Source organism: Amblyomma mixtum, chromosome 8, assembly GCF_055824585.1.
Source record: "Amblyomma mixtum isolate Tamu chromosome 8, ASM5582458v1, whole genome shotgun sequence".
Taxonomy (NCBI): domain Eukaryota; kingdom Metazoa; phylum Arthropoda; class Arachnida; order Ixodida; family Ixodidae; genus Amblyomma; species Amblyomma mixtum.
Genome location: NC_143019.1, coordinates 53365576 through 53392341, shown reverse-complemented (window position 1 = coordinate 53392341; position 26766 = coordinate 53365576). Strand labels below are relative to the sequence as shown.

The 26766-nt window shown below is 48.9% G+C and overlaps 1 protein-coding gene across 25 annotated transcripts in view; it reads left to right on the top strand.

The window, feature by feature from the left end:
- Positions 1 to 26766, top strand: part of LOC149332453 (uncharacterized) — a 200834-nt gene that overhangs the window by 100943 nt on the left and 73125 nt on the right. For 14 of the 25 annotated variants that reach the window (XM_089558022.1, XM_089558040.1, XM_089558038.1 and 11 more), the window contains exon 8: positions 13147 to 13354. In XM_089558022.1, coding sequence (XP_089414148.1) covers positions 13147 to 13354 — 208 coding nt within the window. Of the gene's footprint in view, positions 1 to 4457; positions 4522 to 4612; positions 4749 to 5682; positions 5855 to 7390; positions 7538 to 8458; positions 8658 to 13146; positions 13355 to 19625; positions 19782 to 19929; positions 19989 to 21197; positions 21278 to 22784; positions 22983 to 24560; positions 24773 to 26766 lie in introns of those variants that run through there. The other 11 variants (XM_089558031.1, XM_089558033.1, XM_089558032.1 and 8 more) reach the window with 7 other exon arrangements.

Below are 26766 nucleotides of genomic sequence, written 5' to 3'. Positions count from 1 at the left end.
TACTGTTTATGGGGTTTAACGTTCCCATGCGACTCTGGCTATGAGGGACGCCGTAGTGAAGGGGTCCAGAACTTTCGACCACCTGGGGTTCTAACGTGCAATCGCAAAGTACGCGGGCCTCTAGAATTTCGCCTCCATGGAAATACAACCGCCACGGCCGTGATCGAACCCGCGTCTTTCGGGGGTAACAATGTTTAAGACGGCGTTCGTGGTGCGCTTGAGGCGTTCACCGACAAATGGAACTAGTCTATTTCTGTTTTACACCGTGACTGTTACACTGGGTTTTGCGAAAAGGAAAGGCGCATAGCTAGTTGTAACGGTAGACACCTCAAGTGCACCGCGAACGCCGACTGCAAGCTTGGTAACCCAGCGTTTTAGTCGGCGTTCGCGACGCGCTTGAGGCGTCCACCGACAAACTAGCTATGTGCCTTCCCTTTTATCAAAACCGTGAGGTTTATTGTTTAGGGGCGTTTAACGTCATAAAGCGACTCCGCTATGAGTGAAGGGCTCCGGAAATTTCGACCACCTGGGTCTTTTTACGAGCACTGACATCGCAGAGTACGCGGGCCTCTAGAATTTCGCCTCCATCGAAATAAGACCGCCACGGCCGTGATCGAACCCGCATCTCTCGGCGGTAACATTGTTTTAGGGGGCGTTCGTGGAGCGCTTGAGGCGCTCACCGACAAAGTGAACTAGTCTAATTCTCAAAACCGAGATGTTTTACACCGCGGCTATTAGACTGGGTTTAGCGATAAGGAAAGGCGTATAGCTAGTTCACTTTGTCGGTGGACACCTCAAGCGCTCCACGAACGCTGACTGAAAGCTGCGTAACTGAGTGTTTCGTCGGCGTTCGCTACGCGCTTGAGGAGTCCGCTGACCAACTAGCTATGCGCCTTCTCTTTTCTCATAACCCATAGATGGTTTATTTTTATGGGGGTTTAACGTCCAAAGCAACTGAGGCTATGAGGGACGCCGTAGTGAAGGGCTCCGGAAATTTCGACCACCTGGGGTTCTTTAACGTGCACTGTAATCGCACAGTACGCCCGCCACTAGGATTTACGGCGTTCCAGATCACCGTGGACCTCTTAGGAAAGCCGACAATGATGGAGATGATTCACAGGAGCAAGCGTTTCAGTAATCTCCGCAAGTTTCAGGCTGCGTTTTCGGACTTCCGAGTCTCGAACCATCAAGCGTTCTCTTGAAAAGCTTTTCGAGTGACGAGTCAGTTAAAGGAAAAGCAAACGTAGCAGTACAGTACCGAGGATTCAAGGAGGACCTAGTGCTTTTATTTACTTCATGAGCTACGCCAACGCTTTTCGGACGCAATTGGTTCCATGCATTGTGCATGAGACTGTCCACAATGTAGTCGACTGCTGCTGTCACGATTTGGAGTTCAGAGAAGTCTTGAAGGAATTTTAGGAGCGTGATAAGAATGACAGACGCGGGTTCGATCCCGGCCTCGGCGGTCGAATGTATTCCAGGGACCCTCAGCGGTGGCTAAGGGGTTGTAAGGTGTTCGTCTACTGGGTGGGAGTACCCGGGTTCGAACCCGACCGCGACGACAGCGTTTCGATGGCGGCGAAACGCAAAAGGCGCCCATGTGCTATGCGATGTCAGGGCACCTCTTTCTTCCTTTCTTCTTTTACTCCCTCCTCTATCGCTTCTCTTACGGCGCCTTTTGGGTGCCCATCGAGATATGTGACACAGTTATTGCATCATTTGTTTTTCTTTCCTCAGAACAAATTTTTTCAATTTTTTTTTTCATTTTTTTCAGAGGCCCGTGTACTGTGCCATGTCAGTGCAGGGCAAAGAACCGCAGGTGGTCGAAATTTCCGGAGCCCTTCACTGCGGCGTCCATCGTGGACTGGGTCGCATTGGAATGTTAAGCCCCCATAAAACAGCATTGATCTTCGCAGCTTCGGTACTCCCGTATGCCCACAATTTGGCCATCACGAGCATCGGCCGTTAACACTAACGAACGAAAACGAAGCTGGTCGCGTCGCAGGAGAGCGGGTAATGCACGCAGCCCACATTTTAAGGCGAAAGCCTTTAATGCCTCATACTGTCGTGACCAAGACGTGTTAGCAAATGTGTCCACGTTCCGGGTGCATGCCTTATATGGGCATATGCCGATTAATAGCTAATGGACGGGTGGAATCGAAGGACATCGGAACATGATATAAAGTGATTTCATGATGATATCATTGTACTTAAAGCCACCGCGGTAGCTCAGTGGTTATGGTGCTCGGCTACTGACCCGAAAGACGCGGGTTCGATCCCGGCCGCGGCGGTTGAATTTCTTTGGAGGAGAAATTCTAGAGGCCCATGTACTGTGCGATGTCAGTGCACGTTAAAGAACCCCAGTGGTCGAAATTTCCGGAGCCCTCCACTACGGCGTCTCTCATAGCCTTAGTCGCTTTGGGATGTTAAATTCCTTAAACCAAACCATCATTGTACTTAATCACTAAATGATTAATTGGTAATTAGCAGCAATTAAGAAGTGGCATGTGGGACTGTGCGCTGCGCCTGTACCTTTAACTAACACTAATTAATCAGCGTACTAGTTAACGTCACGTTAACTATCACTAACCATGCATTAACTAGTTTCACGAAATGTGGAAGTCATACTTAACTATCATAAACCATCATTAATAGACGTTTCCAGACGTTTCATAGACATCGTGTCGAACATTCAATTTCCATCACTTGACAGGTGAGTATTTAATTTAATTAAGACTAGCCCCTTAGCGCTCGTCCTGTCTCCTTCTCAGTCTTCGTCCTAGTTTTATGCGCTAGTCTTTTAATTAAATATGACGCACCAACTAGCCCAGCTTTCCGCCTTGACAGGTGAGTGACAGGACATAATGGATGGCATTAGAGCAATGGTAAAGACCAATTAACCTAATTAACTTTCTAGGCAGACCACATAAATAAATAAAACCGAGTCGGAAATCGGTCGAGCTGGGGAATCGAACCAGTGTCTCCGGAGTGCGAGACGAGCACCCTGACCCCTCCGCCATGCCAGTTCGATGGTTTGGAATGAACAAAGGCGAGTCTAGCTAATACGGCGTCTTCGTTCACTTCCATTTTAATCCCTTCTCTTACGGCTAGGTGCAGGTGTCCACTGAGATATGCGAGACAGATACATTTCCTTTCCTCAAAAACCAATTTACCGACGAGCATGGCGTAGAGCTCGACGGGCGATGGCGTTCTGTGGACTCCCTGGCAGCGTTGCAAGACGCTGTCGCGTTCCACTCTTACAGGCGAAGCTTAACATCTTAACCACACATCAGTGACACAGCACGTTAAAGAACCCCAGGTGGTCCAATTTCCGGAGCCCTTCACTACGCCATCCCTCATAGCCTGAGTTGCTTTGGGACGTTACACCCCAATAAACCAAACCAAACATCGGTGACACAATTAGCAACACTGCGCTTAAGGCTTTCGCCTCACCGCACTTTAGGTCAGCAAAGTGCCCCCTGAATTTTGTTTGCTCCCAATTCATTTTTGCATTATTTTTTAAATCTATAATTACATCTTTAATTCTTCGGAATTGTTACCCAAAGTTAAATCATTAGCTTGGCAACAAAAGTTAATCCATTAGCTTGGCTCCTATTTACCTTCTTTGGGCTCTCCTCACGGTACCGTGGCCAATCCCCCGTCGTGGGGTATGTGCCATGCCACCAAGGCAACAACAACAACAACAACAACAACAACAACAACAACAACAACAACAACAACAACAACAACAACAACAACAACAACAACAACAACAACAACAACAACAACAACAACAACAACAACAACAACAACAACAACAACGACGACGACGACAACGACAACGACAACAAAAACAAACAACAACAAACAACAACAACAAGTGTACGCAGCGTTCCGAATGTGGCTTGGTTTAGTTTGGTTTATGGGGCTTAACGTCCCAGAGCGACTCAGGCTATGAGGCACGCCGTAGTGGAGGGCTCCGGAAATTTGGTTTATGGGGCTTAACGTCCCAGAGCGACTCAGGCTATGAGTGACGCCGTAGTGGAGGGCTCCGGAAATTTGGTTTATGGGGCTTAACGTCCCAGAGCGACTCAGGCTATGAGGGACGCCGTAGTGGAGGGCTCCGGAAATTTGGTTTATGGGGCTTAACGTCCCAGAGCGACTCAGGCTATGAGGGACGCCGTAGTGGAGGGCTCCGGAAATTTCGACCACCTGGGGTTCTTTAACGTGCACTGCAGCTCATCGCACAGTACACGGGCCTCTAGAATTTCGCCTCAATCGAAATTCCGCCGCCGCGGCCGGGAGCGAACCCGCGTCTTTTGGGCCGAATGTGGCACGCGACACCGCCGCGGCAGCAGCAGCGGCGCGCGCAAACCGGGCGTGCAGACCGGCAGCAGCAGCAGCCGAAGCTTCAGAAGCAGCGCAGTCGCGATCTCACTCGGGCACTTTGACCACAGGTCCACAGCGATGGCCGTACCTGCCGACGGCGTGGTCAGAGACGGGAACACAGTGGCGGCCGAGGTGAGCTCTTCCTGCCGCAGCACCACGAGCAGGTCCTCCCATCCGGATCTCTCCGAGCGTGCCAGCGGCGGCAAGCGCGTTGCCTACCCACCAAGGCGTCCCGGTTTTCAACTGACTGCTCGGCTTCAGCGAGATGTCCGAGATGAGGTCTGCCGCTCAGCGGGCCTTCGCTGCCAGGGTCGTGAACACGACGACGCAGCTGCCAGAAGTGGGAACCGGGGCCACATGTATGGGCCGCACGGCCGATGTTCCTCGTGCGCGTGAAGCATGCAATGGTCTCTGTGTCAAGACATTCACTGGAGCGTCGCTAGGACGCTGCACTAACAGTTCTGGTTCATGGTTTATGGGGTTTAGCGTCCCAAGGTGACTAGGGCTGTGAGGGGCGCCGTGGTGGCGGGCTCTGTGGTGGCGGGCTCCGGAAATTTTGACTGTCTGGGACGAACTTACCGAGAGGCTTGGGTCCGGGTCTTGATATTAAGGCGGAAGCCTTTAATGCCTCATGGTTGTAGTTGTCGACAGAAATGTCACGCTTTTCAATTGGTCGTAATGGACGTGACGTCACAGAGCGCGAATTTCAAACGGGTTCAATTGTACTTAGGCTAGTAACCATGCAACCAATTAAAGGAGACGTATAGTGATGCTCCAAGTAAAATAGACCAAACCGAGAAGGAAACTGGTGGAGTTGGGGAATCGAACCAGGTTCTCCGCAGTGCGACACGAGCACGCTAGCCTCTCCACCATGCCAGCTCGATGGTGTGGAATGAACAAAGGTGCGTCTAGTGCATACGGTGTCTTGGTTCAGTCTCATCTTCGTCCCTTCACTAACGTGAAGTTGAAAAACAAAATAATAAAATAAAAATAAAAACCACAAAAGAAACGTCAATGCAAACCAGTGCGCAAGGAAAGGCTTTCGCTAGCAGCACTTTAGAGAGCCAAAGTGCCCCCTGAATTTTTTTTGTCTTCCTAGAGGTATTCTGAATCGGCCGGGGTCAACTTGGGTCTACTCTGGTTTTGTGGCACAGCACAGACGTACGCAGATCGAGGGGGGGGGGGGGGGGGGGGGGGCGTATTGTGTTAAAGCAGCCAAGCAGCAGAACTACTTTGCCTCTATTTTCGGCGACGCGTCCTGGAACCTACCGTCTGTCTCTCGCTTCCTCACAGGCTGCAGGTTCTCCTAGTTCTGGAAGCTGCTCTCGAAGTGCAGCGATAGCCCAGGTGCGGCTAAGCGATTTGGGAGCACCTGCTCATTGAACACGCCTCCGACGCACCCCTTCGTCATCGTATCGGAGGACATGGCGTTTATGAGGCGTTGGAGTTTTCGGAAGAATATAAGGTGAGTTGGCGACAGTTTAAGCAACACAGCGTTGAGCCCGGCGGCGAAAGTGCGCGGCTGCTTACACGGGTCTGGTTGCTGGTCAGCAAGTAAAGGGTGGAAGGAGAGAGCGGGGGAAAAAAAAACTGGGCCTGTAACTTGTGATTCGGTTGGATACGCCAATGAGAGTGGGAAACGGCAGCAGACTGACACGACAGTGACAGCAACGCTGACACTGTCGTCTCCAGCTCCTACTAAACGCGGTCTTAAAAGACGTCGGGATAACAAGGCTATAGTTTATGCAACTCAAAAACCGTGCCATAAGGAAAGGGAGGAAGGTGGGAGTGAAAGAAGAAAGAAAGAGGTGCCCTAACCAAGGAACTGAAAATTAGATTTGAGAAAAGGAAGTGACAAAGTAACTGTCTCACACATCGCCCCCCCCCCCCCCCCCCCTCCCTTTGTTATAAGTCACCAGTTGGAATTCCTGCTGTGAGGTATTATAACTTGAATAGTACGTTTATGCTGCACGAAGCGCTGAATCGTATGACAGCATCAAGATCATTGTGCGGCAGATGGTTTGCATGATAAATTTCTTCCGACGCGCGGTGCCGACAACAACTACTACGTCATCCACGGCTGAATACTTCACTCCGGCATTGCACGCAGGCCTGCGGTGTGCACGGTGTCTTAATGCGAATACAGCGAAATTTTCGTGCCATTCCTAGTGGATAAGTCATGTTGCACTCTGAAATCGCTCGTACTGAGCTGGGATGCAGAAAAGTTTAATGCAACATTACAAGTCACAGCCCTAAAGGCTCTTTTAAGGCGAAAGCCTTCAATGGCTCATAGTGTCGTCACCAAGACGTGTTAGCAAGTTTGTCCGCGTTTCAGATTGGTCGAAATGGTCGTGACGTTACTGCGCGCGAATTTTGGCGGGTGTCCACCGAAATATGTGAGACAGTTACTGTGCTATTTCAATTTTCGACTTGTGTCCACGGATATATGGGAGACAGTTACTGCGTAATTTCCTTTCCTCAAATACAATTTTCATTTTCTCTCATTACGGCCCCTCTTTCTCTTTCTTCTTTCACTCCACTTCTTCCCTTCCTGTACGGTGCGGTTCAGGTGTCCACCGAGATGACAGAATTACAGCGCCATTTCCTTTCCTCAAAAAGCGTTGCCCTCATCGCGCCGAAAGGGTGGTGGGGTTCCGTGGAATCCCTGGCAGCGCAACAACACGCTGTCGCGGTCCACTCCTAAAGGCAAAGATTAAGCGTCATTAATTGGCAGTTAGTTAATGCACCAACAGAATGTGAAGTGAACAATCGCGTAGCAGAGTGCAGCACTCAGGATTTCGCCTTTCACGATTTTTTAGTTTTAATGAGCAGCAGCAAATATTCCTTACCAGATTGAGCCAAAAGTGATCATGACTTCTTAGCCACCCTTGGAGTGGCTTTTTTTTTCCTGAAGGTGTTTTTTTGCACACGTTTCTCATCGTGCAGGCAACTCCTGATGTGCGTTGATTTCATTGTGCCTCGCTTCCTTATGATGACGCAGATTGACAACCTTGCCAAGCTGTGCGGACAGGTGCTCAAGGAGAACCTCTATGCCGACGCATGCATCGGCGCCTACCACCACCTTGCCGTTAAGAAGGCGACAGTGCTGTCGCTGAAGATGCAGCTAGGTACTTTAGAACTAGATAAGGTAAGAGCCTCGTCGGGCAGGGCAGAGGGACCGGATGGGCCCTGGCAGACGGCAGCGGGCGAACAGTGCGGCAGAAGGACAATCGTAATCGACGAAATCCGCGCATAGAAGCTTCAGGAACTGCACCTCGAGTTTGTTTGTCTCGCGAGCAAACCTCCTGCGAAGGATTAGCTCTACAACCAACATTACCAATTCTATTTCTAGTGACGTCGCTTGCTACAAACTCCCCAGGAATTCATTTTTGTGCCCTCAGGGCCTGAGGGCATTACAGAGAATAGGGGGGATACATATAAATATACAATGTAAATAACAACTAAAAGCGAAAGGAAAGTACTAGTACACAGAAATAGGCGAAAAACAGAAGGAAGAAAATGACCTTTATATTTGCAGCGGGGATGCATTAAAACAATTTGTTCATACAGTAAGAGCAGAGTTTAGACAGTGAAAATCATATGCACATTCAGAAAAAAAAAATGGGTTTATGCAATGCGTTACTTAGTATCTGTTATAAAGGCGATATCATGGGGAAGGTGATTCCAGCTGACACAAGCTCTAGGTATGAATGAATGAATGAGTTATGGAAACATTTTTCGTGACAAAATGGAATCCCACCTTTATGGCAGTCAATCATATCCCCTGCGAAAGATGGCCACTGGGTACGTTTACATGAAGGGACGCTTGACTTCCCGGGGATTTCATTTCGTATTCGTATTTCATGCCGCACTAGTCCTGCTTTGTACCAAATTGCAACTTTTGTTCCAAATTGAGCAGAGTTGCTCGCAGACGGCATGCCATCTTCGAGTTATCCGCTCCTCCATTGCATCCGTAGGACATCAGACACCACATGTACCTGACGGCTTTCTCCTTCGACATAATTGTGCCGTTTAGATGAAGAAGCCAGATTTTTTTCCTTTTGCCCAGGTGTCGAATAACGACGACGATTTCAATACTGTGACCGCTCAGGAGAGGCGGAGAGTAATACTTCAAGATCACCTGCACACAGCGAGGGATATGAACGCAATGCAGTCGATCCTGCAGCGGTTATGGACTGGCATTACTGGTAGAAGGAAGCATCTGGCAGAGCTTGGCCTATGGTCTCTTTTTTCCGGAGGTCGAGACAGTGAGTATGCGTCATGCTCATCCCTACTATGCCGTACGGCAGCTTTGACTGTGTCGATGTGGAAGATAAGGGCTGCTCCCGAAAGCACCGACGGTGAAGGGTGGTTCCGGTATTGTAAAGCCTGAGTTTTATAGTGGGCTAGCATTTATAGTGGCCATACCTAGAATTTAGCCGTTGTGTGATTGTCGGCCCGTCTGCCTGTTTGTCTGAAGTCTGTTTTTGTGGCAGGCAGGTGTTAAGCCTGACCACCGCGTGAGGCGGCCGCTGACTTAATCATGAGAGGCGGCTCTAGAAGAGCAACCTGGATCTCAACCCAATCCAGACAACCCAAGTCCCGCCGATGGCAGGAGTTGCCATAGAAGAGCAGTGGCGGATCGCTTGACCGCTGCATCACTGCGCCAGGAGAGTTAGGAAGACTACCAGGGACCTATGATTATAGTAGAATGACCAGTTCCGCATATACGGACATTAACGCCTTATCGCTATCCGAACAACTCCGATCCGAGAACGCTGGATCTGAACACTGGAACAGAAGTGAAAATTCAGAGGGCACTTTGACGATCTAAATTGCGGGAGGCGAAAGCCTTTGTGCGCCCCTTTGGCTGCTTGTGCTGCTGATTGAATGCTGTTTACGAATGAAAGGAGTCGTCTGACTCGGTTGGCTGAAATGTCAGCGCCGCGCGACGGTGACGCCACCAAGGCGCCAAGCGCATGCGCAGTAAGGAGTGACGCGAGCCACCAAAGATATGGTGATCCAACTACCAATTACTGAGTGATTACTAAATTACTAATTGCTGAATACTAGTCAGCTTCGAATTACTAATTAATGTCAATCAATGACTTACTAATTATTACTAATCCACGTCTAATTACTAATAGTTAATTAAATACTAGATAATAGCACTGATTAATGGCTAGTTTGTAATTAATGATTTCGACTACATTACAATGAATTCAGTGATTTCTGGTTACGGCATATTACATCACTGATGACGTCAGTAAGCCATTAAAGGCTTTCGCCTTTAAACTGAACGCCTAGCATAACTAATCCGCATTTGACCCAATTACGCAAATCGATCATATTTTCATCTGAGTATACTCCTATGGTGAGCTAGATCTCCTCCTATTCGGAGGCTTCTCCTATGGAGTCCTTCATAGTCTGAGTCGCTTTGGGACGTTACTCCATAAATCTAACCAAACATGTAGTCAGCCATTTGAGTAGGTACTGTAACGAGCGGAATTTTGCAGGGGCAGAAATGCGTTCTCGGCCGCCTAACAGAGCATTCCCGCCCTTTCGTCCTTCGCGCAAACATCTCTGTACCCTCACTCCTACCTTACCTGCGCCGTACGTAGTTCGGAACCGCCGCTTCGATATCCAGCTAGCGTGTGCCCTTCCCGCTTCCATGTCGAACATTCTAGGGCAGAAATTTTTAACATCAGAAAACTGTAAGGCACTGGTATAGAAATATTCATGGTATACGGGTGCATTCTCCGAATACGTAGCAAAATCTTTCTTTTAAAGCGTTTCCATCGCTGGCATAGAGCAGCTTAGGCTGCAATACAAAGCCAGTGGGAAACGCTTTTGACGATAGCAAAAACGTTAATAGCAAAAAAAAAAACGAAATTGCCGACAAGGGAGTTAAATCATTGTAGCGAAAACTTACAATGTACGAAAAAATTGCGCTCAAAAACTCCTTTTGCAGTTCTTAAATGCTTTTGTCCAGAATTGTTGGGTATGGATGGGCAAGTCTGCATGAGAGTGGGAGCTAGTGTCATCATATATTTTTGTGTTATACTGCGGTAACAGTCCTCTTTCGGCCACAGAGCCGCGGTGTCCGTACGTGCGTGGGTGGATCGGCGCGCCCTCCAAGGGTGGAAAGATTTATTTTTAGGATGGCCCTCAAGAATGCCCCTCCCGTCCTCAGAAGCCTGCACTCGCAAGAAGCTCACGCAGTGGCGTAACGACAAATCAAGGACAAAATGAAATTCAAAGACTGCACTGGGAAGGTGGGGACCAGTGTGAAAGCGAATATCTAACCTATACAGCTAGAGTAGATTTATAGCATAGCATCGCATCATTGCCTGTGCTGGCATATAGGCACGGATTTTCGTCGAGAGAGGACTATACTCCGTTTCATACATAGCTGTCAACGCTGCCAAAGGTACGAAAGTAGTCCTCTGCAAAAAACAAGCAAAATGTATCCGTCCGCCTCGCGTCGTGGCTGAGTGGTACGAAGCGCGCGCCTGTGTGTTCATTTTACAAGATGCCAAGGTTCGACTCCCGGCTTTTGCTGTTTTTTTTCACGTCTTTTTTTATTTTTATTAAAATAATCGTTAGGTAGAAAGTCGAAACTGTCAAACTCTAATGCCTACCTTGAAAAACACAGCGCTCTTTACTTGCTTCGAAGGGAAAAGGCACTGTATTGTATTGGCGACGGACGTGATTGCGAAGTGCTTTTCTCGGGCAATGAGCGACTTTTTAGCATGCGGCACACAAGGTGATCTTATTCCAGCAGAGAGACCTTCTTTCTTGAACCTCGCAACTGTCCGAGGGCTCACGCCGGTCACCTCGCCCACAGTTTCGAGAACATCACGCGCAGTCTTCTCCGGGAAGCGCTTCCTTACGCTGCAGTAAACGTTGACGATCACCTGCTTGCAGTCTTTCGAAATTTTCGGAGGCTTCAGCTTGGAGAATATGCGAGCACGAGATGTTTTTAAAGCCGCAGTGGGCGAAGAAAACAAGCGAGTAGGAGATAGCGGTGCCATTTTCGCATTCTCGGAAACCGAAAGACGAAAGCAGACGACATCGCCGGCCGGCCTAGCTGCGAAAACCTGATACAGGAGGAGCCGAAAAAAAAACCAGAAAACTAAGGCACTCTGTTTTGAAGAACATTAAAGAAAAAGCAATCTTTCTGCAAAATAAAACACCATTATCATTATACTGCAATATTAACCAATAATAACTTTAATTTTGAGTTCTTTACTCTTTTCACTTTTGACGCACTACATTACGATGCGGACGAGGAGCGCGAACAGGCGCCGTAGCCTTGGCTGCGTTGACAGCTATGTATGAAACGGAGTATAGTCTGGTAACGATCTACGAGACGGAAGAGAAAGGAGGCAATAAACCTTTATTTATAGTTGGGATAGTTATCGGCCTACTAGATGGCCAGCTGGTCAAGCCTACTGGCAGCCTCATAGGCGCACCTAAGGACCCGGTCTTGTATGTCCGGGTCCAAGCTGCGCAGCAGGGTCTCCGAGTCGTCTGGAAGCAGGATTTTCCCTAATTCTGAAGGTGAGGGTTCTGCTTGCATCCTCAGAGTACAAGTTGAGGGGAGCTCTCTCATCGCAGAGGGTGCATTGGGGAGAAAATTTATTTGGGAACATATGGGAGAAAACTATACCGGGTTAGGGAAGGTGTTTGATTCTCCTCCAGGTGATTTCCTGCTCTCTATTGAGCTTTTGTACGAGAGCTGAAATTTTCTTAGTCCAAGGAGTGGATTGGATCGTGAAATGAGATTAGGCTATCCTTTGCTGTCCCCAGAGAGGAAGTTGTCACTGCCCGACCGACTAAACCTCGGGCTGTTTGGCGAGCGCCATCGTATCCAGCGTTGCCAGAGTCAGCCGGCATCCACATAAATGTATTGTCCCTATTTGGGGAAAGGGGGGGAATCTCATTAAGGATATTTTAGAGGGAACTGTGCGATTCTGCTCCGAGCGAAATTGTGTATGGCAGTCTTTTAGTCACTAATGAGATTATCTGCCGGTGAATCTATAATGGCTAAAGCTAATGGCTGTCTCCGCAGCCATTGCGGATATACGTGAAAACATGGAGGCTGAGAGGTCTGTGGCGTGTGTTCCCGTAATCCCTGCCACTGCAAGTGCTCTGTCGGGAGCTGAATACTCAGTCGCATTTACGTAGACGACACCTGTCGGGAGCTGAATACTCGGTCGCATTTACGTAGACGACACCTGTCGGGAGCTGAATACTCAGTCGCATTTACATTGACGACACCTGATGGCTTCTTATATCTCCGATGTAGAGCCAGTGCCCTGCTTGGCCTCATACCCTTGGGGTTCACAGGGCGCATGTTTGTGGGAACAGTTTAATGCATTAATACCTATACATTGTTGAACTCCCCCCTCGCCTTGTGAAGAGTCGCCGAACGATGAAAGGCCACCGGCACGCTATATGCTTCCGCATCACAGCGGCTAGGGTATAATCTAGGATATCGAAGCGGGGTTTGGCGCTGGTTCCGATCCACGACGGCGCCCGTGACGTTGGACGTAAGCGCGCCATACCCTTCAGCTGGAGCTGGATATCGTTAATGTCTAACGCCCATATATACGAAACTGGTCATTCCGTACTTTACATTCATAGATCCCTGCGATCGGTTGAGCTTGTGAAGACCCAGGCTGCTCCTCTCGAGCAGCCCCTCGCGATATGCATGTTAACTGCCACCTGCCGCAGTAAGCAATTTGTTCGCAGTCCGGTGGACTGATTATGATGACGGCACGAGGTCACGTGACTTGGGGTGAAATGCAGGAGTTCCCACCAGCTCTTGATGGCACACCCGTGACTGACCGTCGTCGGGAAGTGGTGCGCAATGCGGCGGAGCCCTCCACTGCCTTCCCTGTGCAACCTCCGGAGGGCGTGACGATTACCGCCACTTTCGGCCCGGCGGCTACAGTGGCAGGTGAGTCTAGCGGTCGCCGCCACTATCGGGGCGTCCTTAGTGAGACAGTTAACGTGAATTTCGCATATAACCTTGATCTTTTCATTTTTATGACTTCTTGGAACACGATACCGCATCAGTGTTTAATAGATATAAAAAAAATTGGCAGAGGCTTAGCTCGGTTAAGCCCGGAAGGTTGCGAAAGCAAATAACGAGCAACTTTACCGACTAAAGTTGTGAAAGGCGAAAGCCTGAGTGCTGCACGGAACGTCGGAATTAGCCTAAAGTGTTATTTAGGTGTCCAGTAAACCACTGAGTTGGTAAAGCGCCTTTCCTTTCCTCCAAATCAACGCAGTCCCCTCTCTTACTTCCTGGGGAACTGCGGCGCTTCGTGGCTACCGCTGGGACCGCGCCGATGACCAGACTTGGTAGCTCAGATTTCACATCGGTATGACGTCACGGACGCGAGCGCCTCCACGCGTCATCAAACTGGAGGCCGTCTAAAGGTGAAACGTGACTACCGCCGGGACCACGCTGAAGGCTCAAAACAGCGTAGTATTGCTTTCGCAATAAAAATTGGGTTTTGAGGAAAGGAAATAGCGCAGTATCTGTCTGACATATCTCGGCGGACACCTGAACCGCGCCGTAAGCGAAGGGATAAAGAAGGGAGTGAAAGAAGAGAGAGAAAGGTGTCGTAGTGGAGGTCTCCTGAATAATTTCGACCACCTGGGGATCTTTAATGTGCACCGACATCGCACAGCACACGGGCGCCTCTTATAGAACTTTTGAAGAATATGACTCGCCAGCATGCGCTGTCACGTCTGTTGGGGCCGGAAGATAAACTCGTATTCCGGTACAGCCCTGCTTTTCATGAATGCAAATGTAGTCGGAGGTTTTCCATAAGTTTTAGGTGCTTACACTGTGGAGGCGGGTGATGATTCGAACTGTAATCTGTAGATGGAAGCGCGTAAGGATTGGCTCAGTTTCTTTTAAATCCCTACTTCTTTTGTAGGACATGTTGTATGAATGCTCTCCTATGCACAGGTCTGTGGGCAGCCCCAGGGAACCGGATTTTTTTTACCTGAGTGGAGCGCAGTTCGAACGGCGTTTAATTGCTCCTGAACCGCAGTTGGGGATGATGTAAGGCAGTCGGTCGCAGATTTCATGTTTCACAGCAGAGCCGCCAAGCTGTGGCAGCGCTATTCGACGAATTCAGTTCAAGCGCCGCAGGGAAAGACAAATGGCACGCGACCTGACTCGAACCCCAAAGTTGTCCCTTTAAGGCCTTGTGTCGAGACCATTTAAAAGTTTCACCGTTACTGTACCGGTCTTAGAGGTATTTGGTTTGTTCTCTTCCGATTGTAGCCTTCAAAAATCTGCCTGCACCTGATTAGAGAGGTGTTTCTTTTGTACTCTTCCCATTGTAGCCTTCAAAAATCTGCTTGCACCTGATTGGAGAAGTGTTTGTTTTGTACTCTTCCGATTGTAGCCTTCAAAAATCTGCTTGCAACTGACTGGAGAGGTGTTTGTTTTGTACTCTTCCGATTGTAGCCTTCAAAAATCTGCCTGCACCTGATTAGAGAGGTGTTTGTTTTGTACTCTTCCGATTGTAGCCTTCAAAAATCTGCCTTCACCTTATTAGAGAGGTGTTTGTTTTGTACTCTTCCGATTGTAGCCTCAAGAATCTGCTTGCAGCTGATTGGAGAGGAGTTTGTTTTGTACTCTTCCGATTGTAGCCTTCAAAAATCTGCGTGAACCTGATTAGAGAGGTGTTTGTTTTGTACTCTTCCGATTGTACAAAACCAACCAACCAAACTGATTAGAGAGGTGTTTGTTTTGTACTCTTCCGATTATAGCCTTCAAAAATCTGCCTGCACTTTATTAGAGAGGTGTTTTTTTGTATTCTTCCTATTGTAGCCTTCAAAAATCTGCTTGCACCTTTTTGGAGAGGTGTTTGTTTTGTACTCTTCGGATTGTAGCCTTCAAAAATCTGCTTGCACCTGATTGGATAGGTATTTTTTCTGTACTCTTCCGATTGTAGCCTTCAAAAATCTTCCTGCACCTGATTAGAGAGGTGTTTGTTTTGTTTGGTTTGGTTTGGTTTATGGGGTTTAACGTCCCAAAGCGACTAAGGCTATGAGAGACGCCGTAGTGGAGGGCTCCGGAAATTTCGACCACCTGGGGTTCTTTAACGTGCACTGACATCGCACAGTACACGGGCCTCTAGAATTTCTCCTCCAAAGAAATTCTAGCCGCCGCGGCCGGGATCGAACCCGCGTCTTTTGGGTCAGCAGCCGAGCACCATAGCCGCTGAGCCACCGCGGCGGCTGTTTGTTTTGTACTCTTCCGATTGTAGCCTTCAAAAATCTGCTTGCACCTGATGGAGAGGCGTTTGTTTTGTACTGTTCCGATTGTAGCCTTCAAAAATCTGCTTGCACCTGATTGGAGAGGTGTTTGTTTTGTACACTTCCGATTGTAGCCTTCAAAAATCTGCTTGCACCTGATTGGAGTGGTGTTTGTTTTTGTACTCTTCCGATTGTAGCCTTCAATATTCTGCTTGCACCTGATTGGCTAGCCTGTAATCCGAGCTCCTATGACCGTCTCGCTCCCGCGTTCTTGCAGTGTTTGACCTTCATAATCTTCTTTGCTAGAAAGAGCCTGCGCACTATAAAAGATCTCTCCCATAGGTCAAACTGTACATTATAAAAGAGACGCAATATTTGGGTACCATTCATTTTCATTTGTAGTTCAACGGTGGCTTTGCTATCTCTGTGGGAGGGATTACCGCTACCTAAACGGTCGACGTTTCGGTTTTCATGCCTGCGGATGTTTCTTCTTAAAGCTTCGTTTCTAGAACAAGCAGGCCATGAACTTCTGTCATTTAAAATCTGCGCCTCATTCATGCTCTCTTGATTGTGATATGGTGTTGACAGCAGATTAGTGAACATTAATACCTTTCAGGCATCTAGCCGTCCCTTCCTGCTTTTCTTGAATGTAAACCATTCTCGTTTCGAGCAGGAAAATACCACCGACGGACCATTTTTGCAAGCTGCTGAAAAACTTGCAACGAAGTAGGCGCATTTTTTTGGTGGCTGCGTGGTTGAATTTTTGACTACTTGGTGAGGGCTCATCGGGAATATTGCTGAGAACATTTTTGCAGAGTCGCAATTTTCCACATCACTCACACGACGGCAAAAAACAAAAAAAAAAACGTTCTCTGATAATATTCCGTTATTTTGCCTGCCACTCTATTAATGCTTCGCTTTTCTTCTTTTTGAAAAGCATCCAAGAACCGGAGGCGCAGAGAAAATTCTATCCTACGTTCCCTCGTTTAAGCGACTTCGCTCTTTGCTCTGATACAGTGTTTATTAGCCAATTGGTGGTCGTTCACCAATTTTCCCATGAATACAAGGCGGGAAGGAAATGAACAACATAAATAATGTATATTTTTCACTGTTGAGCTCTGCGGAAGTGCAAGCACTGGTAGTGCTTATGAATGATTGATTTACGAGTGATTTACAGGGACGGCATTTGTCATAAACTCATAAGAGCAAGTGTTCTCGGTTCCCAAATGGGTTGGAATAAACTTCTTCAAAAGAAAAATTGCCTGTGGTTTGACCAATGGCCATCCAGAGTAGAATTGCTTAAGCAATGGCGCAGAAATCGCAGCGGCACCTCTGAGTCACCCACGTAGCGGAGGAGCTGGCAGTGGCCCCAGCACAGCAGCTGTGCGCCGTGTGACGTCACTCCTCCTGGAGAATGCACTGCTGGCGCACCGGCGACGGCACCTCTGAGTCACCCGCGCAGCGGAGGAGTCGGCGGCGGCTCCGCGCTGATCTGACGTCACTCGCTCCTCGCGCATGCGCAGTTGGGGCTCTCAGGGGCTCCGCGAAATCCCTCGCATCTAGCGTAGTGTTGCTTCCGCAACAAAAACAGCTGCACCGGATGGTGTTGCGGCTGGATAGCCTGTTGCTCTCGGGCGTGCTTTGAAGATGGCGGGGATCGTTAGACTAAAATATCGTAGAAGCTATCTTACAGGACTGCAGAAGACTGTGCATGTTTGTAGATAAGGTTTCCGCCGTAAATCCCCCCCAAATTTTTTTATAATTTCATTTCCTTTTAGGCTGATTGCACGTGTGCCTTATAAGCTTAAGTTTTTCCATTAATTGTGTAATATTTAGCGTTTCGCCGCCGCGGTGGTTCAGTGGTTATGGTGCTCGGCTGCTGACACAAAAGACGCGGGTTCCATCCCGGCCGAGGCGGTCCAATTTCGATGGTGGCGTAATTCAAGAGGCCCGTGTGCTGTGCGATGTCAGTGCACGTTAAAGAACCCCGGGTGGTCGAAATTTCCGGAGCCCTTCACTAAGGCGTCCCTCATAGCCTGAGTCGCTTTGGGACGTTAAACCCCCGTAAACCACGAGGTGACAATGTCATGTGTCCGGCCCATTTTGCGACCATGGTGGGTTGCGCGAGGGAGAGGAGAATCTTGTGCCCCAGGTTGGCCATAGGCTGGGTCACGTGAGCCACCCGACCTCGGGTCGATTTTTCCCTCAACGCCCACGACGACGGTGACGACGCCGAATTTTCTGCGGAACGGGGACTTAATTCTATCACGTTAGAACATTGCATTTCTCATCAGAGTGGAATAAATCTTAAAGGACGAATACTTAAAAACTAATCGATTTACTATGAGTGGCGTGACCCACTTCGCGATTGTTCCGGTCGGTTTCGAGCTCGTGTAGTGCTGGGTGAAATGATTTTCAAGAACTGGAATTGTGAACAAATATAAAGGATGCTCACCTAATGTCACTATCCCTTGGAGCCACGCCTATTCGCCAACTCCGTGTGTTGTCAACAGTTGAGCTTTATTATTTCAAGGAAAATGAATTGCACCACCAAGGAGATACAGTCACGGTTGCGGATTCGACCGTGTGCATCTTGCATAATAATGTGCAGACTCGTGAGAGAAGCACGACCTCTATTTGCACGCTAATGGATGTTGACGTAATCGAGAGGATGCACGGATGTCGCGAAGCGAACCACTTCAGTGACGTTCGATGCACAAGAGATGAATCCGAAGAAACACATCTCACCCGAAAGACGCGGGTTCGATCCCGGCCGCGGCGGACGAATTTCGATGGAGGTGAAATTCTAGAAGGACGTGTACTCTGCGATGCCAGCGCACGTTTAAGAACCGCCGCCGCGGTGGCTCAGTGGTTATGGTGCTCGGCTGCTGACCCGAAAGACGCTGGTTCGATCCCGGTCGCGGCGGTTGAATTTCTTTGGAGTTGAAATTCCAGAGGCCCGTGTACTGTGCGATGCCAGTGCACGTTAAAGAACCCCAGGTGGTCGAAATTTCTGGAGCCCTCCACTACGGCGTCTCTCATAGCCTGAGTCGCTTTGGGACGTTAAACCCCGTCTACCAAATCAAACACCATGGGCTAGTTAATTGTTCACATGATGGGTTCTTCAGATCTATTTCTTGTGCATCGAGCATCACTTCTTTCTTCTTGTACGATCCTCACCGCCTTGTAAATATCACTTCAGTGACTTCACGTGAGGCAGTAAGTTTTCGTTATTAGACCGCACAGCAGAATCTACTATATGCTAAAAAGCGCAAATGCTGTTAAACTTTGCCAAAGATCTGAAGACTGAAAATGGTCCAATGAAATGTGGTAGAATGATTCGTCACCATCAGCCTGCTAACGCCCAGTGCAGGGCAGAGGCCTCTCCCGTGTGTCTCCTATTAAACCTTTCCCTTCCCATCTGCGGCCACCGCATCCCTGCTAACTTAATCTCACTGCTACTGCTACGCTCGCCTTTTCTTGGAATCCTGTTTGTTTCCCCTATGTACCATCGGTTATCTTGCCTTCGCATTACATGCCCTGCCCAAGCCCGTTTCTTCCTTTTGATTTCGACTAAGATGTCATTAATCCGCGTTTGTTCCCTCACTCACTCTGCCCACTTCATGTCTCTCTTAACATTACACCTATCATTTTCCTTTCCATAACTCGTTGCGTTGTCCTTAACTTAAGCTGAACCCTCTATGGCAGTAATCATACCTCTGAGAATCATGCCCACTGGGAACGTTTACATGAAGGGACGCTTAACTTCCCGGGGATTTCATTTTGTTAGCGCACGCAAACTTCTGGACCGATGGCAATCTTTTTTGCCTGTATATCCGCAGCTAAAACAGTTCCTTTTTGGTGAGGACTTTATCCTAAAAACCAGCGAATTCGTATTTCATGCCACACGAGTCCTACTTTGTAAAATATCGCCATTTTTGTTGCAGAGGGGGCAGAGTTGATCGTAGGCGGCAGTGCCGTACACGAATTATTCGCTCCTTCACTGCATCCGCGAGACAGTAGACGCCACTTGTAGGTGACGATTTTCTCCTTCGACATAATTGCGCCGTTTAGATGAAGAAGCCAGATTTTTTTTCCCTTTTGCCCAGGTGTCGAATAACGACGACGATTTGAATACTCTGACCGCTCAGGAGATGCGGAGAGTAATACTTCAAGATCACCTGCACACAGCGAGGGATAGGAACGCAATGCAGTCGATCCTGCAGTGGTTATGGACTGGCATTACTGGCAGAATAAAGCATCTGGCAGAGCTTGTGCCTCTGGTCTCCTTTTGCCGGAGGTCAAGGCGAGTGAGTATGCGTCATGCTCATCCCTAATACGTCATATGGCAGCTTTTACTGTTGTCAGTGCCGAAGATAATGCCTGCGCCCGAAAGAGCCGACGGCGAATGGCGGTTCCGGCAGTGTAAGTTGCGGAGTTTTTTTTTTAGTGCTCTAGTACTTATGGTGGCCATTCCCCACATTTAGACGTTGTGTGTCTGTCTGTCCGTCTGTCTGTTTCCCTTAAGCCAGTTTTGTGGCGAGCAGGTGAGCAGCCTGGCGACTGTGTGGGGCGGCAGCTCAATTAATCGTGAGAGGCTGTTCTGGGAGCGCAACCTAGATCGCAACCAAACCCAAGCAGTCCAAGTCCCACCCATGCCAGCACCTGCCATAGAAGGGCAATGGCGCATCGCTTGACCGCGGCACCACTGCGCCAGGAGCGCTAGAAAGACTCTCAGGGACCTACGAATGTAGAGAATGGCCCATTCCGCATATACAGACATTAACCCATTATCGCTGACCGAACAACTCCCATCCGTGAGTAGTGGATTCGAGCACCGGAACAGAAAGTGAAAAACCGACCTGCTAGCGCATAAAATTAGCATTTTGCCTGACTACGCAAATCGATCATCGTATTTTTTATCGCAAGTATTCTCGTAAGGTGAGCTCTATCACAAGGATAAGGGCATGGATAATATCAAGACTTAAAATAGACAAAGAACCGATCCCGGCCGCGGCGGCTGAATTTCTTTGGAGGAGAAATTCGAGGCCCGTGTGCTGTGCGATGCCAGTGCACCTTAAAGAACCCCAGGTGGTCGAAATTTCCTGAGCCCTCCACTACGGCGTCTCTCATAGCCTTAGTCGCCTTGGGACGTTAAACCCCATAAACCAAACCAAACCAAACCAAACAAAGAACGAAAACACAGCTTCTACAGAATACAAGGGCTTTAAGGGTAAATCGATGTGAACTGCATTCTAAAGCTGTTACACCTTGTGTTTAGCGTGCGTGCCTGAATCGAATATTTCCAGCACTATACTACTTGCAGTAAAATGATCTGATGACAATCTCTCACAGGCGCTTTTCGATGGTTCATTATACTGGCGCTACCTCCAATAAGCACAATGTGCAGAATGAAAAGCAGCATCCCGTTTCGCAGGCATGATTTCTTAATACGCCTTTGCCGTTGCGTCGATCGCTATCTGACCCACAATTCGTTTTTTTTTCTCTCTCTCAAACAGGGCTCTGGCCGACCTCGACGACTTTATACAGGCGGAAGGGGGAATACACCGCTATGATGGTGCTGAACAGCATTATCCAGGTTGGTTACTGCTCTGCGTGAAGGTAATATTTCCGAGGCTGAAGAAACAACGTAAATATAAGGCACTTATTGGGTATGTTCGGGGTTCTCCACATTCTTGTATTCATTGCGCTAACAAAGTGAAAGCGACATCTGTGCCGTCGGCTTCTCCGCTATAGTGAACGCGTGCTCATATATTCGCTCACATACCCCTTACTTAGCATGAGGACATCCTGGATAACTCTATGTGACTAGGAAAGGCTAGGAAACTAGAGACTAAGAAATGGATCTCTATGATACTAGGTATGAGACTAGGAAATGTGCAATGGCTGGCGACTGCGGATCGTTCCATGCACTGCTCAGTAGAGATCAGCGTTGTTCTGTCCGTTGTTCTTTACTGGACGCAACCTCATTAATGGAAAGATAATGTGGAACAAGTTGGATACACTCGGGAATCAATATATATGCAATGTATGCCCTATGCTCTATTCTCCGGTACGCGTCAGTCTCGTATGATTGATGAACCTGTGTGCTCCTGCGCGCGAGGACGATTACTAATGAGCTTGGGATCTGAACGAAAGCATCATCTGAGCCGGCCAAGATGCTGACCACCTCGAAGGCTATTGGGTGGTCGGCGCGCTCGCAGTCTTCAGCGAGGGAGTTGGATTCAGAATTCATTAGCCGGATGTCATTTTTGTGTTGCATTATTCTTTGATGGAGGTTTTTTTGTTTCGCCGACGTATGAAGCCGGGAACTTGGAGCACCGGATTTTATAAACGACAAGGTGTTTTGGTCATGGTAAGAATTGGGAATGAATTCGGAATCCAACCCCCTCGCAGAACACTGCGAGTGCGGCGCCGACCACCGAATAGCCTCCGAGGAGGTGAGCGTCCCGTGGAGCCAGACCTGTTCAAGAGGCGACATGTGGAGTCATGGCACATCCGTCTCACAAAGGCAGCGATGAATAAACTCCAGGACCGCTCCCCTCTGCGTACGTGAGTGGACTCCGCCACGTGCTAACAAAGGGAGAGCGAAGGCAACACCCCGCTGCTGCTGGCACACTTTAGTCGCCCCTGAACAAAGGACCGAGTTGGTCCCGAAACGTCGGGCAAAATTATAATATTGGTTTGCGTCAATTTTCTCTCAACTAGCTCGGGATCTACGAGACGCTACATTCTCCGTGCAGAGTTTCAACGATCCAGCTATTCCTATGGGGTTCGTTGGATCTGTCTCCCAATACCTGGCTTGCTTGGTTTTTCTGTTTGGGATGGACGCTGGGCCCACCCGGAAACCTCCAAGAACTGTGGACCTGGTCGTAAAACCAGCCAACCACGAGTCCTGCTTTGTACCAAGTCGCCATTTTTGTTGCCGACGGGGCAGAGTTGCTTGCAGACGGCAATGCCTTCCACGAATTATCCGCTCCTCCACTGCATCCGCGGGACAGTAGACGCCTCATGTAGCTGACGATTTTCTCCTTCGACATAATTGTCTTTGAGATGAAGCCAGATTTTTTTTCCCTTTTGCCCAGGTGTCGAATAACGACGACGATTTCAATACTCTGACCGCTCAGGAGCTGCGGAGAGTAATACTTCAAGATCACCTGCACACAGCGAGGGATATGAACGCAATGCAGTCGATCCTGCAGCGGTTATGGACTGGCATTACTGGCAGAAGAAAGCATCTGGCAGAGCTTGGCCCTCTGGTCTTTTGCCGGAGGTCGAGACGAGTGAGTATGCGTCATGCTCATCCCTACTATGCCATACGGCAGCTTTGATTGTGTCGATCTGGAAGATAAGGGCTGCTCCCGAAAGCACCGACGGTGAAAGGCGGTTCCGGTGTTGTAAAGCCTGAGTTTTATAGTGCGCTGGCATTTATAGTGGCCGTACCTAGAATTTAGCCGTTGTGTGTTTGTCGGTCCGTCTGCCTGTTTGTCTGAAGTCTGTTTTTGTGGCAGGCAGGTGAGCAGCCTGACCACCGCGTGAGGCGGCCGCTCACTTAATCATGAGAGGCTGCTCTGGAAGAGCAACCTGGATCTCGGCCAAATCCAGACAACCCAAGTCCCGCCGATGGCAGCAGTTGCCATAGAAGAGCAGTGGCGGATCGCTTGACCGCTGCATCACTGCGCCAGGAGTGGTAGGAAGACTACCAGGGATCTAGATTCTAGCAGAATGACCAGTTCCGCATATACGGGCATTAACGCCTTATCGCTATCCGAACAACTGCGATCCGAGAACGCTGGATCTGAACACTGGAATAGAAGTGAAAATTCATGGGGCGCTTTGACGATCTAAATTGCGGGAGGCGAAAGCCTTTGTGCGCCCCTTTGGCTGCTTCTGTTGCTGATTGAATGCTGTTTACGAATGAAAGCAGTCGTCTGACTCGGTGCTGATATGTCAGCGCCACGCGACGGTGGCGCCACCAAGGCGCCAAGCGCATGCGCAGTAAGGAGCGACGCGAGCGCCAGCAACCATGTGCTGATCCAATTACCAATTAGAGAGTAATAACTAAAATACTACTTATTTAATAATCAACCACATATTACTAATTAAATATTATCTATCAATGACTAATTGCAAATTAATTGCTTATGACTAATCAGTATCTAATTACTAATCACTGATTCTAGAGGCCCGTGTGCGACGTCAGTGCAGGTTAAAGAACCTGCAGGTGGTCGAAATTTCCGGAGCCTTTCCGTACGGCGTCTCTCATAACATAAGTTGCTTTGGGACGTTATACACCAGTAAACCAAAAAAACATACTAGATACTAGTACTAGTTAAGGGCTACTTAGTAGTTAATGATTTCGACTACTATGGAACAATGAATTCAGTGATTTCTGGTTACGGCGTATTACATCACTGATGACATCATCGGCATGATTGACACCTGTAGTGTGGCTGACGGACGGAATGATGAGCCATTGAAGGCTTTCGTCTTTAAAGTGAACACCTAGCATAACTAATTCGTGTTTGGCCGAACTGCGCAAATCGATCATATTGTTACGTGGCCCGAAGTCTATGTCGGCACAAGGACGACCGGAGCACAGGGTCCAGATCACAGCTAGCCCCGAGCGGCAAGCGCGCACACACCGGGCACTTCCTCGGCGTCGTCTTCACGGAGATTATCCGTTGCATGGCCCCCCGGTCGGAAAGGCACCGTCTCGGTGCTCATCAGGGCAGTGAGGGGGACGGCAAGACGTAGGGCTTGAGGCGAGAGACGTGCACAACATCGGTCTGATGCTGAGAGGACGTGGCACCGGGGAAGGCCGGAGCGATCTCGTAGGTGACTGCGGTGACTTGGCGCAGGACACGGTACGGGCCGATGTAGCGGGACAGAAGTTTTTCAGAGAGCCCCACGCGGCGAGATGGCGACCAAAGCAAGACGAGGGAGCCAGGGGTGAAGGAGACCAGATCACAGCTAGCCCCGAGCGGCAAGCGCGCACACACCGGGCACTTCCTCGGCGTCGTCTTCACGGAGATTATCCGTTGCAATATTTTCATCTGAGTATTCTCCTAAGGTGAGCTAGATCTCCTCCTATTCGGTGGCTTCTAATAAGGGGTCCTTCATTGTCTCAGTCGCTTTGGGATGTTAGACTCCATAAATATAATCAAACATGTAGTCAGCCATTTGGGTAGATACTGTCGCGAGCAGAATATTGTGGTACTTCGGAAAAAAAGGGGCAGAAATTGGTTCTCGGCCGCCTAACAGAGCATTCTTGTCCTTTCATCCTTTGCGCAAACATCTCTGTACCCTCACTCCTACCTTACGTGCGCCGTACGTAGTTCGGAACCGCCGCTTCGATATCCAGCTAGCGTGTGCCCTTGTCGCTTCCATATCGAACATTCTTGGACAGAAATTTTTAACATCGGAAAACTGTAAGGCACTGTTATAGAAATATTCATGGTATACGGGTGCATTCTTCGAATACGTAGCAAAAACTTTCTTTTAAAGCGTTTCAATCGCTCGCATCGAGCAGTTACGGCTGCAGTACAGAACCAGTGGGAAACGCTTTTGACGATAGCAGAAACGGTTAATAGCAGAAAAATGTGAGACTGCAGACACACGGGAGTAAAATCGTTATGGCGAAAAGTTACAACATACGAAAAACTTACGGTCGAAAACTCATTTTCTCGTTCTTAAATGCTTTTGTCCAGAATTGTTGGGTATGGATGGACAACTCTGCATGAGAGTGGGAGCTTGTGCCATGATATATTTTTCTGTTCTACGGCGTTAACGGTCCTCTTTCGGCCATAAAGCAGCGGTGTCCGTGCATGCGTGGGTGTATCGGGGGCGCCCTCAGGGGCCGGAAGATTCCTTCTCCGGATGACCCTCAGTAATCCCCCTTCCGTCCGCTGAAGCCTGCAGTGGCCGAAGAAGCTCAAGCAGTGGCGAAACGACAAATCGAGGGCAAAAGGAAATTCAAAGACTGCACTATGAAGATGGTGACCAGAGCAAAAGCGAATTTCTAACCTATACAGCTAAGGTAGATTTGCAGCATAGCATCGCATCATCGCCTGTGCTGGCATAGAGGCCACGGATTTTCGCCGAGAGAGGACTAGACTGGTAACGCTCTACGAGACGGAAGAGAGGGGAGGGAAGAAACCTTTATTGATAGTCGGGATAGTTATCGCCCTACTAGATGACCAGCTGGTAAAGCCTAATGATGGCCTCATAGGCGCGCTTAAGGATCCGATCTTGTATGTCCGGGTCCAAGCCGCGCAGTAGGGTCTCCCAGTCGTCTGAAAGCAGGATTTCCAGTTATTCTGGAGGGGAGTGTCAAGCTGGCATCCGCAGAGTACGTGGTTGAAGGGAGCTGTCTCATCACACAGGGTGCATTTGGGAGAAGATTTATTTGGGAACATATGGGAGAAAACTAGAGGGTTAGGGAATGAGTTTGATTCTTCTCCAGGTGATTTCTTGCTCTTTATTTAGCTTCTGTGCGGGAGCTGAAATTTCCTTACTCCAAGGAGTGGATTGGATCGTGAAATGAGATTAGGCTATCCTTAGCTGTCCCCAGAGAGGAAGTTGTCACTGCCCGGCCGACTAAACCTCGGTGTGTGTGGTGAGCGGCATCGTTTCCAGTGTTGCCAGAGTTTGCCGGCATCCACATAAATTCATTGTCCCTATCTCGGGAGGGAATCTCGTTAAGAATATTCATAGTGAACTGTGCGATTCTGTCCCGAGCGAAATTGTGTATGGCAGTCTCTTAGTCATTAACGAAATTATCTGCCGGTGAATCTGTAATGGCTAAAGCGATGGCTGTCTCCGCAGCCCTTGCGGATATACGTGAAAGCATGGAGGCTGAGAGGTCTGTGGCGTGTGTTCCCTTATCCCTGCCACTGCAAGTGCTCTGTCGGGAGCTGAATACTCAGTCGCATTTACATTGACGACACCTGATGGCTTCTTAGATCTCCGATGCAGAGCCAGTGCCCTGGTTGTCCTCCTACCCTTGGGGTGCACAGGTTGCATGTTTTTGGGAACAGTTTAATGCATTAAAACATAAATATACAT